We start from the raw sequence: 17010 nt of genomic DNA on the forward strand, positions 1-17010 counted from the left end.
GACTTTTCAACCCAATTTCTTCGTACAAGTTGGACAAGCGAACACGATCCATTAGAGGGCAGGCAAACTAGTGAGGCACGTATGGAAATAGTAACCAGTTAATTACGATCTTACCCTTGATCAATCCTCATCAAAAAAACTGATGGCATAATTTTAGAAACCTTCTCGGAGGTTTGTAACAATTGTGATCACCTCTCTTGTCGTTGTGAAAATTATGCTAACCTCCCTTAGTATTATAGGAAAACACGTAAAAATTAGTTTAAGAGGTAAAAAACTAAATGATTTCTTGCTAATATTTCTTTGTTTGAAAGGTCTAATCTCATCCACATTATATTCCATTCCCAATTTTTTTTTAAATAAAATGTGATTTAGATTTTCTTAAAAAGAACTATCTTAAAATTGCTCAAAAAATAAACTACCTTAAAATTTTTACCTAATAGACAATGATGATATTTGACTTCTTTTGGCCTTTGATATGTTTTAGAAATCAAATAGTGACAATATAAATTCACTGGACTTTTCGATCTAACATCACCAAGTTTTGGTGCTTACCAAGACATACTTTTTCAGAGAGATTTCTTTATTTTTCAAATTTTAGGGAAGGTGATTGCAATTGTCAGAAGTTTCGAGGGAGTTTTTTTGAAATTATCCCAAAGAATAAAAAACAAAATAGATTTTCCATGATTATTTTATTTTCCGAAAATTCAGGGTACAACTTTATATCAAGCTGGCGTATGGCGTCCGAAAATTCAGGGTACAGATTTACATCAAGCTTTCGCATGGCAACCGTTCAGACTACTTTTTGAAGTGGTCATTGGCTAGTCTGTATTTCGCGTACTTTGATGGAATTATATAAAACATTTCTTCCTCTTTCTTTACCTCGTCATCTCTCTTCATATAATATATATCAGCCTTCTCCCCGGCTACTTGGGGGAGGATTATCTCAGAACCCTTTATGCTTCCAGGCTTGAATTCTTGTAGGAGAAAGAAGTAAAGGGTTCTCTGCCTTCCCCAAATTGACGTAGAAATGGTAAGATTCTTGAATTTAACTTTCTTTGGTCCAATTTTCTGGGTTCATATTAAATTTGTAGAAACATTATGAACATGAGTCTGAATTTGGCTTTCTTCTATTCTGCTAAGAGGGTTCTCAAATTTGTTAAGAATATAATAATTCAAGGTAGATTTGTTTCTTTTATCCTTGTTTGTTTTATATATATATATATATATATATATATATATTTTAATTTCATTTCTGGCACTGTTTCTATCTGCTTCGTCTTGAGATGCCCGTTTGGGAGCTCGCCTATACTACATCTTTTCTTAAAAATTGTGTTTTGTACTACATCTCAAGTTACTGAGGTTATTTAAAATTCTCGACTGGTTTGTTACATCATCATGGCCTGCAATAATTTAGCTCAAAAGTATCCAAGTTTAGTTTTTTATATGAGATCTAATAATTCTTTACTTGATTTGATATTGCTATTATTTCTGGGGCTTCTCTCCAAGCTCTTGGTTATGTGTAATTTTCAGATTATTCTGCTTCTGAGCAATGCCGACTGTCGATCTAAGATTGTTTTCTTGCAACATAACTAGCCTAGTATCTTATTCTTAGCTTGAATTTTGTAGAAGATTAGCTTCGCTTTTGAGGTTGAAGCAAGTAGGCAACTAGTTATCAGTAGATCTAGTGTTGTTTTAGGTGGAGAGGCATACATGTATTAAAGCACGGCATGTTCATGCTAGATACTCATCATATCTAAAATCTTTTACTACGTAAGAAAGGGTTAAACTGAGAAACAAAACATAGTTTATTTTTTTTTTTGCGGTTCTTATTTATTTTGCTCATAAATGCATGATTCTGATACTAATTTGTTACTTTACGGCATACTCCTTTTAAGGAATTCTTCACTGAATATGGTGAAGCAAACCAATATGAAATTCAAGAGGTGGTTGGCAAGGGAAGTTATGGTGTTGTTGCAGCTGCAGTTGATACTCACACTGGGGAGAAGGTAGCGATAAAAAAGATAACTGATGTTTTTGAGCATGTTTCTGAGGCTACCCGAATCCTTAGGGAAATCAAGCTCCTTAGGCTGCTTCGTCACCCAGATATTGTAGAAATTAAGCATATAATGTTGCCTCCTTGTCGAAGGGAGTTCAAGGATATATTTGTGGTTTTCGAGCTGATGGAAACTGACCTCCATCATGTTATTAAGACGAATGATGATCTCACTCCTGGACACTTTCAGTTCTTTTTGTATCAGCTACTTAGAGCATTAAAGTATATTCATTCAGGTTGGCTATTGTCCTGTCTTATACTGGTGCTTAACGTACTTTTGCTCTATATCTCTGTGCCACTTCCTAACTCACCGTTCTTTTTGCAGCAAATGTGTTCCATCGAGATTTGAAGCCTAAAAACATCCTTGCCAATGCAGACTGCAAGTTGAAGATCTGCGATTTTGGCCTTGCTCGTGCATCATTTGGTGATACTCCATCAGCAGTATTTTGGACTGTAAGTATTTAAGTAGTGCAGCCTTCTGCTAATTTAAAATCATTATTTTGCTTTGTTTCATACCAAAATTCTACAAGCGATGTCCTTCTAAAATGAGGATAGAGCTTTACAATTGGAACATTGGAAATGCATATTATTACTACTTACTGAGTTTGAGAATTTAAATTTCTTGTTAGTAATTTCTTACTTATATGCTGATTATTGAAGGATTATGTAGCAACTCGATGGTATCGTGCTCCTGAACTCTGTGGGTCCTTCTTCTCCAAAGTAAGTAATTACATTTTGTTGGTAAGATTGTACAGACACATCTTATGGTCACTCTCCTGATATGACAGTTTGGTCTTGTTTTCTTCTTTAAGTTGATAGATTGTTGATTATTCTTATTGGAAAGTCGATTGTTGTTTCACAATTTATAGTTCTTTTGCAGTTCCAGTTGTGTAAAATGTTACTTTCTGCAGTATACCCCTGTACTGATGTCTGGAGCATAGGATGCATATTTGCTGAAAATCAATTATCGTTTCACAATTTATAGGTGTTTTGCAGTTTCAATTCATCTATCATAGTGTAGCACATAATGTTTTGCAGAATACCCTGCTATTGACATCTGGAGTATAGGACGCATATTTGCTGAAAAATCAACTATTGTTTCACAATTTATAGGTCTTTTGTGGTTTCAATTTGTCTATCATTGTCTGACATGTAAATTTTTGCAGTATACCCCCGCTATTGATATCTGGAGTATAGGATGCATATATGCTGAAATGCTTTTGGGAAAACCACTGTTTCCTGGAAAGAATGTGGTTCACCAGTTGGATCTCATAACTGATCTGCTTGGTACTCCTGCTGCTGAATCCATTGCAAGGGTTTGTTCTCTGTCAATTATTTTAGTTGGCATTGGCTGTAATTTTTACTTTAATACAATTATGAATACTTTTTGTTTGCGAATAATTTTTTGTTGATGATGTTTTCAGATAAAAAATGATAAGGCCAGAAGATATTTAAGTAGCATGAGGAAAAAAACACCAGTGCCCCTCTCACAGAAAATCCCAAATGCTGATCCACTGGCTCTTAAATTATTGGAGCGATTGATTGCATTTGATCCCAGAGACCGTATATCTGCTGAAGAGGTAAGCTTTAGTAAAAGCAAATTTCTAATGTTAAATTTGTCAATTAGTCAGGTAGTGTTATGTTCATTAGAATGGTATACCGATATCTATGTGCTATATTCCTGCAGGCCTTGGCAGATCCATATTTTTATGGCTTGGCGAATGTTGAAGAGGAACCATCCACTCATCCCATTTCAAAATTTGAATTTGCTTTTGAAAGGAGAAAACTGTCAAAGGATGATGTGAGAGAGCTAATATACAGAGAGGTGCGAGCATTGCAATAGATCTTATTTAATGTATTCTTTATCTGTTACCAGTACTTACTCTGATCAAATTTAAGGAAAACAGATCTTGGAGTATCATCCCCAGATGCTCCAGGAGTATCTTCTTGGCGTGGATCAAACTAGCTTTATGTATCCCAGGTTGGGCCTTTCAAAATAGTTTCCACTGACTATACATCTATTTATTTACTTGCATAATTTTGTTTTCTTATAGAGCTATGTCAACATTCTTTTGTTCTTGTTACTTCCACGCACTCTTTTATTTTTCTTACAAATAAGTACCCCACTGTCTTGGAACCTTCTTCAAGTGATTCTATGTATTTAGTAAATCTTCTTTTTCAAAAAAGAAATAATTTAGGAGCTGGATTCTGTTATCCACTGGATCCTCAAGCGTTGAATGCTAGGATTTAGTAGTAAAATGTAAAAATAGGAGTTGCATACTGTGGCTTCAGGTTTTGTGAACAGAAAACTACACCTGCCTGACCCCTCTTGATTCTGCTGGTATATTATGGTTCCTGTTGATTCTGCTCGTATATTATGGTTCAGGATGAATTGAAAATGGGAACCATTGTGTCTTAAGCCTGGTGAATTGCATGCATTCCATTGTGCGTGGGGCAAGCTTGGTTGCATCTTCCTTCTGAACAGCTTCTATTTGGAAGGTTTAGTCACATTGATACCAATAGGATGTCCGAAAGTACTTTTAACTTTGCTGGGCTGTCTTGACACAAACATTGATATCACCACCAAAGATTTACTATCATTTAAGCCAAGTAACACAATCATTCAGACGATTTTCATATGACAATGAATTAGTTTTCTTTCTCAGTAGTTGAACCTGGACATGTACATTTTTGATATCTTTCGAAATGGAAGGAGTAACCATAATACTGGATCTTCTCATACATATGAACTACATGTTCCCATTTTTAGGTGTTGTCTCAAAATTTGCATATTTAAGCTTTTCTTTTCCTTTGTGAATTACTTTCTGGGATAGAGTTAAGATAACATTGCTGACTACCATGCAGTTTTAATATGACCCCTAAAAATGGATGTAGGCTGATGGTGATTAAGTTGCATAGGGTTATATTATGTCACTTCACAGTATGCTGTTGCATGTTTTGTAGGTCTTTTATTAACTATGCTTGTGCTGCTTTCTCCTTGTAACGTGCGCTGGGAATTCATTTTTCATGGAATGTTAGTTGACATCTCTGTTTTTCAGTGGGATTGATCAATTTAAGCGGCAATTTGACCATCTTGAGGGGCACTTTGGTAAAGGAATGAGAAGGCTTCCACTACTGAGGCGGTATGCTTCTTTGCCCAGGTGAGGTGTTCTGCATGTGACTAAATGTAATGTAGAAGAATCTGAATTCTACAAGAAGGTCCCCTTTTTCATGACCAGCCTTTTCTTCTATCAACAGGGAGAGGGTTTGTGCACCTATAGACGAGGATCCAGACCAGAAAGAAGAACTCGAAAAACATGCAATGGATGCTGTTGCACGTACTTGCCTCCAGAGCCCTCCAAGATCAGAGGAGAAGAAAGAATCAGAATCTGCTAATTCTAGTATGGTTGCTTTGCCCAATTGCCGTAGTAGACCATGCTATAGTGCACGTTGTATATTAAGAAGTTCTAGTATTAGTGCTTCCAAGTGCATTGAAGTTAAAAGTGGCGGTTGTGAGGTAAGTGTCCTATACCCTATGATGTATGGCCTTGTCAGCAGTAACTAAACGAATACAAAAAAGGGGATCAAGCAAATAGACTTGAAAAAAACTTGGTGTGCTAGTGTAGTGGTGCTTCAGTAAGCATGAGCGAGAAAGAGGAAAACACCAATCTTCACTACAAGAAGCCTAATAATATACCCAATTGAATTTTTTTTTTCCAATTTTCTCCAATCGGTAAGGGTTGGAGGTCTTCTCCTTTTTCCCTATTTTCCTCCTCCATCCGTTCAAGGGGTGGGGAACCACATTACTGTTGAGTTTATTCTTCTTATTCTTCTAGTTTAAATTCAAAGTTATGCGACAGGGATTCAAATGCGAGCATGAAAAGAATGATAGTTCTAAATTTTGCTTTCTTTTCTATCTGCATTGCCCCCAGGATGCACTTTCCAAGCAACGCATGAATGGGATTGGTGGATTGTCAGAGAAGGTGCCAGCTTTGTATGCTTGATAGGTTTAGTTTGGCTAATTAAGATTTGTTGCTAATGTCTCAAGTGTGATTCTGTAGTTGCTGATGTATGCTACCAACTTTACCACTTTCATTGTTGTTAAACTGTCAACAATCATTCTGGCGTAACTCAATAGGAATCACGTTACAGATTTTCTTTTCTGACTTGTGAAATCTTTGTGCTGTGTCCTTGTTCTGGTCAATGTATCAAGTGCTGGCACACCATGCACACTACACCTTTGCGCAAATCAGTAGAAGGTAGAAAGAATTCCGCAAATTTGTGGCTAAAACCTGAAAAGAATGTATCGTTTCAAATTGACATAATCATTCGTTTCAAATCGGCATAATCATTGCTTGGAAGAAATCAACAATGAAGTCAATGCCTGATCTAGATTAGCCTCAACCAGATTAGGTTTTTAATTCTTGTTTAGCTCTACATATGCTGTTCTTTTGTGCTGAAAACAGAACAAAGAAACTGTTCTGGAAGGATAAACCATATCCTCCATCAGTACATCTCTGCTTCCCCACAAGCCAGCAAATGTGACTAGACGGATTTTTATGAAAGAATAAACTATATACTCCATCAGAGCATTCTGCATCCCCACAAACCTTAAAAAATATTGTGGAAGGATAAACCATATCCTCAATCACTGCTTAGCCGTCAAATGTAACTACAAGCAGATTGTTCTGAAAGGATAGACGATATACTCCATCGGTGGATTTCTGCCCTCGAGGGGAAGCTCTAGGAAGTAAATGATACTGCTACTTGCACCTCTAGGGAAGCTACAATCAAGTAATAGAAGGCGCACAAACTTCAGCTTTACGTGCACATTTTGCTGAGTTGTGGATAATTTGTTCATGCAACTAAAAAGTATACAACATACTTCTCTGTGAATCAGATTGCACTTTGAAGTCATTAATCAAGAGCATGTGTTGCTTCTTTCACTTTGGTCGCATGTCCCCCGTAACATATTATTACTGCTGAGTGTTGGCATCTTTGGGGCTAACCACTTCCATCAACTTGTCCATGGGAGGCAAGGTGTGCCATGTATTGCTGCAGCAGTGAAAGATTGTTTCAGAATATTAGTTAGATTAAAGTGTGCAAAACCATCCACAACTACTACTTTACCAGAGGGAACAAACACAATAAAGTTTGCAGCCTCATATAAATTTTTTCCTTGAAAAAAAAGGAAGAAGAAGAAGCTTTATTGGATAAGACACTTGTGTATTTTCAGAATAAGCATTATATGTAAAAGAATCAGCAGTTCCAAAAACATGTAGTATTCTACAATTCGGATTCTATCAGACCACATGGAGATGCACATACATATTTTACTAGTTGATGAGACATGCGTAATTATACTTGTCCGCGATCTGACAGTTGACTTTTTGAGAAGATTAACAAGAAATTTTGAAAGTTTTTCTAAGGATATATCAGATTTGCAGCAACATCAATTAGGCCAAAGTTTCCTTTTCTTCAGGCATTCATGTCATGTGGGGTTTCTTCCATTACCGGCTTCAGACTAGAAATCTCTACACCTAGTGGAGCAAGTTCAGTGCAGTTGGTTCTAGAAACTCATGAAAGATATTGAACCTTTACTGGGGTGGATCAAAGGCCTCGGCAAGAATCTAAAGTCAGCTTACTAACTGGCCTAAACTGAGATGCAAAAGAACAAGCACCACAGAATACCGCCTCAAATTATCACTACCTCAAATTTTATCTTAATTTCTCAGTATGACATGTCATCTATATTCATTTAAGAAGATGTTCTCATCTAAAGAAGACATAACTATAAGCCTTTAATTCAACATCTAAGATCATCAGGACACCACTATGGAGTACGGAATTAATCACAATGTTGTAAACTAGCACCAATTTTTCCCCAACAACCAACCATTGTTACAAGCAACATAGAGCTATTCAAACAAAGATCGTTAGGCTGTAAAACAGAATAGAGACATCTTTTCAGAAGTGCAAACTCAATAACTATCATTATATATGCATATGGTGAAAAAAGGCAGATAGTGATCAAACTTTTGACTTACTGCATGATATGCATATGGAGATTTCCCTTGGCGTTCAAAATGTTTAGCCAAAACCAACCATTCAATAGGTCCCCACTCTTCCTCTTCAAAACAATTACCAAGTGCCGCTTTGTATAACTATCGAAAACCAAATATTCATCACTACAATCAACAAATACTTCTCAAAACAACAATAATTAGCATAAAATACATAACATTCCCAATCATACAACATACCTTGGCAGTGTCAGTTAAGAGCTCAGTGCCAGCCGGATAAGATGCATAGAATTGGTCACCCCGAGAGTACCCAGCCCTTGTTCTGCAATACCAGATTAACAACACAAATATGATTAAGCATGCATTTCACTTTTTTTTCCTATCCTTTTCCGTTCTCTATTTTTTCCCCTCTGAAATGATAAGTTTCAGGATTTAAATGGTCCAAAGCAAGCCATATTCACCAAAATATAAAAACCCAGCTCTAAATTTTTCGATAACTTAAAATCCCAGAAAGTTCTTGCACGTAAATTTCTCCATTTTTGTAAGTAATCCAAAATTTTCTGTAAGAAGGGATTGAACTTACGTGTTGCTGGTGTAGGCATAGCTGATGAGGGCAGTGAAACAATAAAATCCAGTGTAACCTACTATTCTCCTGAACTTCTGAATTTTCAAAATTTCCTTCCACCCATCATACAGCCTCATATTCATGTTCAGTAACCACCAGAGGGCCATCTAATCTCCTACAAGCAAAGCTTCAGTCAGACATTTTGTCAAACAGTTCATCTTCATGGTATGCTATTTGCATATAAATGCAACTTGTTTTTCTTTTTACACGTAAAAACATGCAAGTTCCTGTGAATTTATGTGTGTGAACGATGGAGACTGGAGACAAAGTTACTTGTGAGAAGCTAAAGTAGCAGGTGAAACGAGAGCGGAGTTTCCAGCAGAACTCTGGGGACGACAATGGACTGAATCAGCAGGTAAAACGACGCCGCAATAGGCGATTAGTAGCTAGTACTTCATGACATGTTACTGCTGTAGATGTGGGGTGGATGGGACACGTTCATAACGTAGTCTTCAAATTTCTCTAATTTATATATTCGTCCCTCATATTTAAAAAACAATCAATTTGAACTTCGATCACATTTTTAATTATCATTCTAGCATTAAAAGTTTGTAATGGGATGCACTATACTATTCATTAAAATCAAATTAAAATCCAAATCGAGATGAAATGATGTAAATTCAGTTGCTTGGTTTTTTTATTTGACTTAATTGAAAATCAATTGCTTTATCTAGCCTTGATCCAATTTGTATGACTTTCGATTTTGCCACAAATGTATTACCAACCGAATATTCGAACGCTAAAAGATATGAATACAGTAATATAATGTACTATATAAATGTAGTGTATTGAATAAAATTAAATAGAAATGCCCTTTATATCAAGATACCATAACTTGCCCCTTTGTCAATCTTTTTCCAAGAAATACAAATATTTTGATTTTCTTAGTGACAATTGAGTCCAATGCCAAAATTTATGTAATCCAACACCAAATTGACTTGTAATGTGTTGGAACTTGATTTCGACCTATAAATTTCCGATGCCTGAAAGTTCCTAAAGAGGTCTTTATTACCATATTGGTTGTTCTTTCCTACTCGATAAAGCTCATGCTCAAGTCCTCAATACAAAATATCAAAATCTTGGACGCAATAAAGAAATCTCAAATCTGATCTGCAAGAAGACATGAAATGGGACGACATAACTCGTGCCCATGACTTTATAAGCTAAAAAAATATGATTAGATGAAATTGGATCATTGACCAATTTGGTGAAGAATCATTGGTCCAAATGCTATATTCCAAAGATGCGGCAGTACTGAATTGAAGACTTCAGTTTAGGGCTATTTTTATTTGCAATTTCCCCGTTGTCACTATCCAGCAATTACACAAATTTCTTTGGTAAATCTTCTCACCATCTGCCAGTATTTCATTGGGACCAGAACCTCTGAATTGTCGGACTTTGACAACTTTACAGTTTTATATCCTGGCTTTCAATCAACTCAGTGCAAATGCCATCCAAGCACCGCTGTTGTACTGGTATAGTCCTACTCAGTAGTCAGTACTCCGCTCTCCGGCTGAAATGAAAGATTCATTTCTTCCCCATCTCCTCCTCTTCCTCGCCGCCTTTCTTCTCCACCTACCACCTCAAATCTCATCCTCTACACCATCCCCTCTCCCCAAGGAAGCCCTGCCAACAAAATCTGGCTACCTGACTATCAACTCTACTTCAGGATCAGCCATATTATACACCTTTTATGAAGCACAAAAGCCCACCACACCCCTCTCTGAAACCCCACTTCTCATCTGGCTCCAAGGTGGCCCTGGCTGCTCCTCCATGCTTGGAAACTTCTATGAACTCGGCCCCTGGCGGGTTTCGTCTAACGTGTCAGTTGAGCCTAATCCAGGGCCTTGGAATAGGATTTTTGGGCTGCTTTTTATTGATAATCCTATTGGAGTTGGATTTAGCATTGCTGCTTCACCTGAAGAAATCCCAAGAAATCAACATGATGTCGCGAAACATCTTTTCATTGCGATCAAGAAGTTTTTGATGTTGGATGATTCGTTCAAGACGAGGCCTGTCTATGTAACTGGAGAGAGTTATGCTGGAAAATATGTTCCGGGATTTGGATACTATGCATTGAAACAGAATGCTAAGTTGCCAGTTTCTGAGAGGCTGAATTTGCAGGGAGTTGCAATAGGGAATGGACTGACTGATCCTATTACACAAGTGGCTACTCATGCTTTGAATGCTTATTATTCTGGATTCGTGAACGATAAGCAGAAGAAGGTGTTGGAGGATCTTCAGAAGGAGGCTGTTGAATTAACTCAAAATCGCAACTGGAGCGAGGCTACAAATGCAAGAAGCAGGGTGTTAGACGAATTACAGCAGATGACTGGCTTGGCTACTTTGTATGATTTCAGAAGGCTAATTCCTTATCAAGAACAATTAGTAGCCGAGTTCTTGGCTAATGTGGAGGTCAGAAAGGCGCTAGGGGCGAAGGAAAGCATTGTTTTTGAAGTATGTAGTGATGCTGTGGGCGAGTTATTGCATGCAGATGTGATGAAGAGTGTGAGATACATGGTTGACTATTTGGTTAAGAATACAAAGGTTTTGTTGTATCAGGGACACTGCGATTTGAGAGACGGCGTGGTGTCAACTGAGGCGTGGGTGAAGAAATTGAAGTGGGAGAAAATTGGAGAGTTTTTGGAAGCAACAAGGAAGGTGTGGAAGGTGGATGGGAAATTAGCTGGTTATGTGCAGAAGCTGGGGAGTTTAAGCCATGTGGTAGTGTTGGGTGCTGGACATCTTGTGCCTACTGATCAGGCAGTTAATTCTCAGGCAATGATAGAAGATTGGGTTCTGGAGAAGGGATTGTTTGCTGATCAGCAGATTAACAAATTGCACGCCAATGTTAGTGGCTCGCTTTAATTTTAGCTGTAGTGTGCTGCATTATTTGTTGTAATAGTAATTCAGCTCCAAGCATAAGAATGTCTGACCGAAGTGAGCTGTTAATTTCAGAAACCAGAACTTAACTACACTCTTCTCTGTAGAAGCAGCCTCTAAATTAGTCACACTTGTGTGTCATCTGGTTTTGGGAACCATTGATCTATAGTTTACTCAGAATCCGATTCTGCCACTACTACGTTTTTTTTGTTATGTTACAAAGCCTATACAGGACTTCAGCTTAAAAAATTTGCAGACATTTCTGCAAGTTCCCGTGGTAGAGCTGCTGATAATCGTCTGTCTTCACAATTCCTGTACCCCAGCTCCCTTTTTTGCAAGAACATAAAGATTCAGCAGTATACTTCTGAAAACTTCTTTACTGGCTTAGACACGGCGATTATGTAAACATAGAAAATCCTGCACGTACGGTATATAATTTCCCGAGTAATAAACTGAATTCCGAAGAAGAAATTAATCAGCTTGTTGGAGTAGGCTGAGGTAATTACTGTAACAAAAGCAACTATATCAAGACTGATGTTCATGTAAGCTCTTGGAGACATTTTACCGAACAGCTCCTATTCAAAGACAAATAGGACGTCAAGCAATCTGCCGACTGAACGACGACGTCGTTTGCAATCAACCAGTTGAGCTCTTAAACTTTTTATGAAGCTAATTGAAATTTACTCCCCAAAAACTTTTATTCTTATTTTTTTTATCGTAACGATAACATTTGTATAACCTACTTTAACTTAATCTAAAGAAAGGAGGAGCCGAAGGGATTTCCCGTCATAGAAAGCCACAATTAAGTGGCAAGATGAAAGCAAGACATTAATGATACCAAAGTTCTTGACCAAGACATGGTACCAACACCCAAGAGGTTGTTGGGTGAATTCCAGCCACCAAGCACCGTTCATTTTCTGTTTTCTACCATAGCCCATCATACGTAGCAGCTCAACAATGTCACTAAGGTTATTTGGGGTCTCCCCTGCGAAAGTGTGCCTCTAATCACTTCATTTATCGAAGAAAATGAAATTTATTTGTCTAGAGGTTTGTTGCTGCGTAATTGTTGTTATATGTAGTCATGCTACTGCTACTATTAATGCTGCGTACGTATTCTGGCTCTACAGGGAAATTATTTTAATGTTTGGTGGTAAAGAATCGATTTTTATTTTATTACTGGTTCGTTTGTAGATTCTTGCTCCTTCCAAGGATGATTTGATTTGAGAAAACATTTTATTGTAGTGAAGAAAAATAAACAATTGGCATAAAAGTGTAGATATCAATAGATTATTTACATTTTCTTTTGCAAGATTCGGCCATAAGATCTTGCACTGTCTAGGCGTGCGGTGTCCTTATAGAATTTCAAGATAGTTAGGGATATAAATGAGTCGAGTTAAGTCGACCTTTCGCTTAATCGAGATGAGTTTCGATTCAATTTTATCAAAGTCGAACTCGAACTCGAGTTCAACCTCAAATTAGCGTCAAATCGAGCTTAAACTCGAGCCTAAAAAAATAATTATTTTACTTTTAAAAAATGAATAAAATAGTAATTTTTTCTTAACAAATAATAAAATATACATATGCAATTTTACTATATATATTTGGGAAGTTATGATTTTTTTTTTTTCAAATCTATGGTGTTTGTTTTCGATCTCTTTTGCGAGGTGGGTCATAAGCTCTTGCTCTCTCTCTTGCTCTCTCTCTTGCGTGCCCTTAGAGAATTACAAAATAATAATCTTGATTGCGCCAAACTTATCAATTCGGCAATAGAAAAGCCTTGAAGTACTCAAAATATATTATCCAATATTGATATTTTTATTTAGTAAATAAAGATCCTTAATGCATAACAACTCTTAATGCATTATTAAGAGCAGTTGAATAAAGTTACAAGTTCAAATCCAAAGCCTTTTATTCCAAATCAATTGGTTATGCAGTAGCAACCCAACGGCGAACCAGGAGCAGGCTGTTCACAAATGCCTCCCTCTGGGAATTTTCTGTCAATGCAGGTTTGGTTACAATCTTTAAAACTCAGAGCAAGGACCTTGGTATACCAACGTTCTTTCACCTGTCACAACAACAACATCTGTACACCAAAAATAACATATTATCAGTGGCATAAAACCAAAATTTTGACATACTAGCATGCCATTATTAACAAGAAAGCATGTATGTGTCATGTTTTCAAAGGCTGTTTAGATTTCTAGAAGCAAATTGCGTGTCACGTTTGAAGACATGGATTATTTAATCTAAGGAGTCAATGTGAAATATTTATATAATTAGAATGATCTAAGACTCCAATTTCAAATCTAATGAACAGTTTTCAAATTGAGCTTCTATACACCAAGGTAAGGCAGATTCTCTCAAGATGTTTTGTTCTGACTGATGAGATGATGTGAAGTGGAGGCTTGGTGATGGCTTTGCTGTTTTTACATTGACTCCTTTCCCTTCTTACCAACTATAAATCATCATCCATCTCATTGCTGAAAATCCATTCAAGCTCTTGCCTTACCCAATATTCTGGAAAAAAAAAAAAAAAACTACCCTTTACGTAGTCACTATTCTCAACTCAAATGGAGTTCATAATTCCTCTGCACTGTCGCAACCTCCTCAAACTCCTCCTCTTCCTCACCATCGTCCACCGTGTACCACACTCAACCACCTCTCTCGATCTCCTTCCCAAAGAAGCGCTGCCGACCAATTCTGGATACCTGGAAGTCAACTCAACAACTGGTTCAGCCCTTTTCTACACATACTACGAGGCACAAGAGCCGGCCACACCCCTATCTCAAACCCCCCTTCTCATCTGGCTCCAAGGTGGCCCTGGCTGCTCCTCCATGCTTGGAAACTTCTATGAACTTGGTCCGTGGCTGGTTACGTCTAATGTTTCAGTTAAGCCTAATCCAGGGGCATGGAACAGGATATTTGGGGTCCTTTTTATTGATAATCCAATTGGAACTGGATTCAGCATTGCTGCTTCGCCTCAAGAAATCCCAAGAAATCAGCATGACGTTGCGAAGCATCTTCTCATCGCTATCAAGAAGTTTATTAAGCTGGATGATATGTTTAAAACGAGGCCAATTTATGTTACTGGGGAGAGTTATGCTGGAAAGTATGTTCCGGCACTTGGCTACTACATATTGAAAAAGAATGCTATTTTGCCAGTTTCCAGTAGGGTCAATTTAGCCGGTGTAGCTATTGGAAACGGACTAACAGATCCGGCCACACAAACGGCCACTTATGCTGTGAATGCTTACTATTCTGGATTCATTAACGATAAGCAGAAGAAAATCTTAGAGAATCTTCAGAAGAAGGCTGTTGAATTGACACAAATTGGGAATTGGACTCAGGCTTCTAATGCAAGAGATACAGTGGTGCAAACATTGGTAGACATGACTGGCTTCGCAAGTGTATATGATTTTAGAAGGTTAGTTCCATATCAAGATTATTTAGTGGCGGAGTTTCTAACAAATATGGAGGTAAAAAAGGCGTTAGGTGCTAAGGAAAATATTGTGTTTGAAGGATGTAGTGATGTTGTGGAAGATGCACTAACCGAGGATATCATGAAGAGTGTGAGGTATATGGTTGACTATTTAGTTATGGAAACTAAGGTTTTATTGTACCAGGGACAGTGTGATATGCTTCTTAATGTGGTGTCGAATGAGGCTTGGATAAAGAAACTGAAGTGGGAGAGACTAAGAGAGTTCATGGAAGCAGATAGGAAAGTTTGGAGAGTGAATGAGACTTTAGCTGGCTCTGTGCAGAAGTTTGAGAAATTGAGTCATGTTGTGGTGTTGAATGCGGGACACCCTGTGCCTACTGATCAGCCGTTGAATTCTCAAGCTATGATAGAAGACTGGGTTTTGGACAGGGGACTCTTTGCAAATTAGCAGTAGAACAACATGCAAACCAAATTTTACTGTGTCAAATTTGATTTACTTTATGTTGTGTGCTGTTATATTTGTTACTCCAATTGATAATTTGTATTATTTGATTTACCTAGTAATTTAGCTCCAATTGTTACTCTTAAGCCAAGAACTTAATCATCTTGGCCATCTTGGCTGATGAACAAGCAGCTTCAATAGCCATTATAGATTTGATGTGGGCGTAGCCTGAATTCTATCGATACGTTCAAATAAAATGTTCTGCTTCCCGGAAAAAAAAAGGATCAAATAGGAATCAGTTCAACTGTCACGCTCCAAATCCGGGTCCTTGGACCGAATTTGCAACGTGGCACATCGTATCTATGAGACCTTACTCCCATAAATACAAGGTATCATGATCATAACTTATAAAATTTCACTAAAATTTAGAACTTACAAATACTAATGAAATACATACATCTTACTAAATTGCATCTACAAAATGCTTTACTCTAACTTCCTAAAATTTAAACATCTATCTATTTACCTCTCTCACTTATCTTCTAAATGTACACGAGTTGACTTCCTTGATGATCTGCAAGAAAGATAAAGAGACGTGGATTGAGCGATGTACGCCCAGTAGATAGTACTTACTCCCCAGTCGGATCATGTAACTATATACATATTATATACATTTGCAAATTCGGTCACTCCATACCACATGCATACTACATCAATTAAAAACATTTGTCATCCTATTTCAAATATTATATAAACATACTTCATTGAAAGCTAGTGGTATGTACATAATTGGCCTCCGTCCGACGTGGCACTTAGTCTCGCAGGTTTTAGAGGTGACTTCCGTCGAACGTAGCGTAGAAATACACGTAACATGACATGATCGTATTCATTAAACATACTTGCAAATTATAAAACATATCAATCACGTCATCTCATTTCATAAATATAGCTCATAAACAAGTACACTCAATATTCGGCTTCTGAGTATTCCGCCTAGATATTGAACCTCTTCTAGGAGGGCGGTAGATTAAGCATTGTCCTTGATCTTCACTTAATCTACCCATATAATGACTATTTATAACCGATCAAGCATTTTCCCTAATATTCACTTGATCGTCACACTGATATGACTATATCCCATATCGTTTATTTCATGATCGTTTAGAGCTTTTGGATAACTTAAAATCATTTTACATGTCACATGCATAATTCTTTTAAATTCATAAAAGTATGCCACTCATTTTATTTAATATAGCATAACTACAAATAAATTTCAAATAGGCATACATGATCCAATTTGCATATATCAAAATAAAACATTCACTTGAGAAAAATTCATATATAACATTTCAGAAAACCCAAAGGGGTAAGCACCACCTACCTCGAACTGCTAACATGCCTTAAACGTGCTTCAAACCTATTGTCAATAACATGTATACCATAATTAGTTCTCATGTCTTGTTCTTAAAGAACTTATTTCTTTCTCAAGTAATTCTATAAAACATATATGGATTTTCAATAAAACGTACTTGAATAGTTTCCGAA

General features: G+C 37.1%; 4 protein-coding genes across 4 annotated transcripts; 3 read left to right on the forward strand and 1 right to left on the reverse strand.

The window, feature by feature from the left end:
- The first annotated feature begins 774 nt into the window (after positions 1-774).
- Positions 775-6228, forward strand: LOC113753331 (mitogen-activated protein kinase 9). The gene is made up of 11 exons (XM_027297456.1): positions 775-1030; positions 1896-2289; positions 2379-2506; positions 2714-2773; positions 3220-3369; positions 3478-3633; positions 3741-3878; positions 3961-4034; positions 5113-5214; positions 5312-5570; positions 5986-6228. The coding sequence occupies exons 1-11, from the start codon at positions 1028-1030 to the stop codon at positions 6055-6057; spliced, it is 1536 nt and encodes a 511-aa protein (XP_027153257.1). The 5' UTR covers positions 775-1027; the 3' UTR covers positions 6058-6228.
- Positions 6229-6511: 283 nt separating this feature from the next.
- LOC113753859 lies at positions 6512-9094 on the reverse strand. The gene is made up of 5 exons (XM_027298123.1): positions 8975-9094; positions 8660-8816; positions 8317-8398; positions 8101-8217; positions 6512-7108 (listed from the first exon to the last, which is right to left on the reverse strand). Exons 2-5 carry the CDS (start codon positions 8806-8808, stop codon positions 7058-7060), a joined length of 399 nt encoding a protein of 132 aa, XP_027153924.1. The 5' UTR covers positions 8809-8816; positions 8975-9094; the 3' UTR covers positions 6512-7057.
- Positions 9095-10122: 1028 nt separating this feature from the next.
- LOC113751625 (serine carboxypeptidase-like 50) lies at positions 10123-11877 on the forward strand. Its single transcript, XM_027295695.1, has one exon. The coding sequence runs from the start codon at positions 10220-10222 to the stop codon at positions 11567-11569; it is 1350 nt and encodes a 449-aa protein (XP_027151496.1). The 5' UTR covers positions 10123-10219; the 3' UTR covers positions 11570-11877.
- Positions 11878-14154: 2277 nt separating this feature from the next.
- Positions 14155-15484, forward strand: LOC113752525 (serine carboxypeptidase-like 50). Its single transcript, XM_027296638.1, has one exon. It carries the CDS (start codon positions 14155-14157, stop codon positions 15469-15471), a length of 1317 nt encoding a protein of 438 aa, XP_027152439.1. The 3' UTR covers positions 15472-15484.
- The last annotated feature ends 1526 nt before the right edge of the window (positions 15485-17010 follow it).

The sequence above is a fragment of the Coffea eugenioides genome, chromosome 11 (assembly GCF_003713205.1).
Source record: "Coffea eugenioides isolate CCC68of chromosome 11, Ceug_1.0, whole genome shotgun sequence".
Classification (NCBI taxonomy): Eukaryota; Viridiplantae; Streptophyta; class Magnoliopsida; order Gentianales; family Rubiaceae; genus Coffea; species Coffea eugenioides.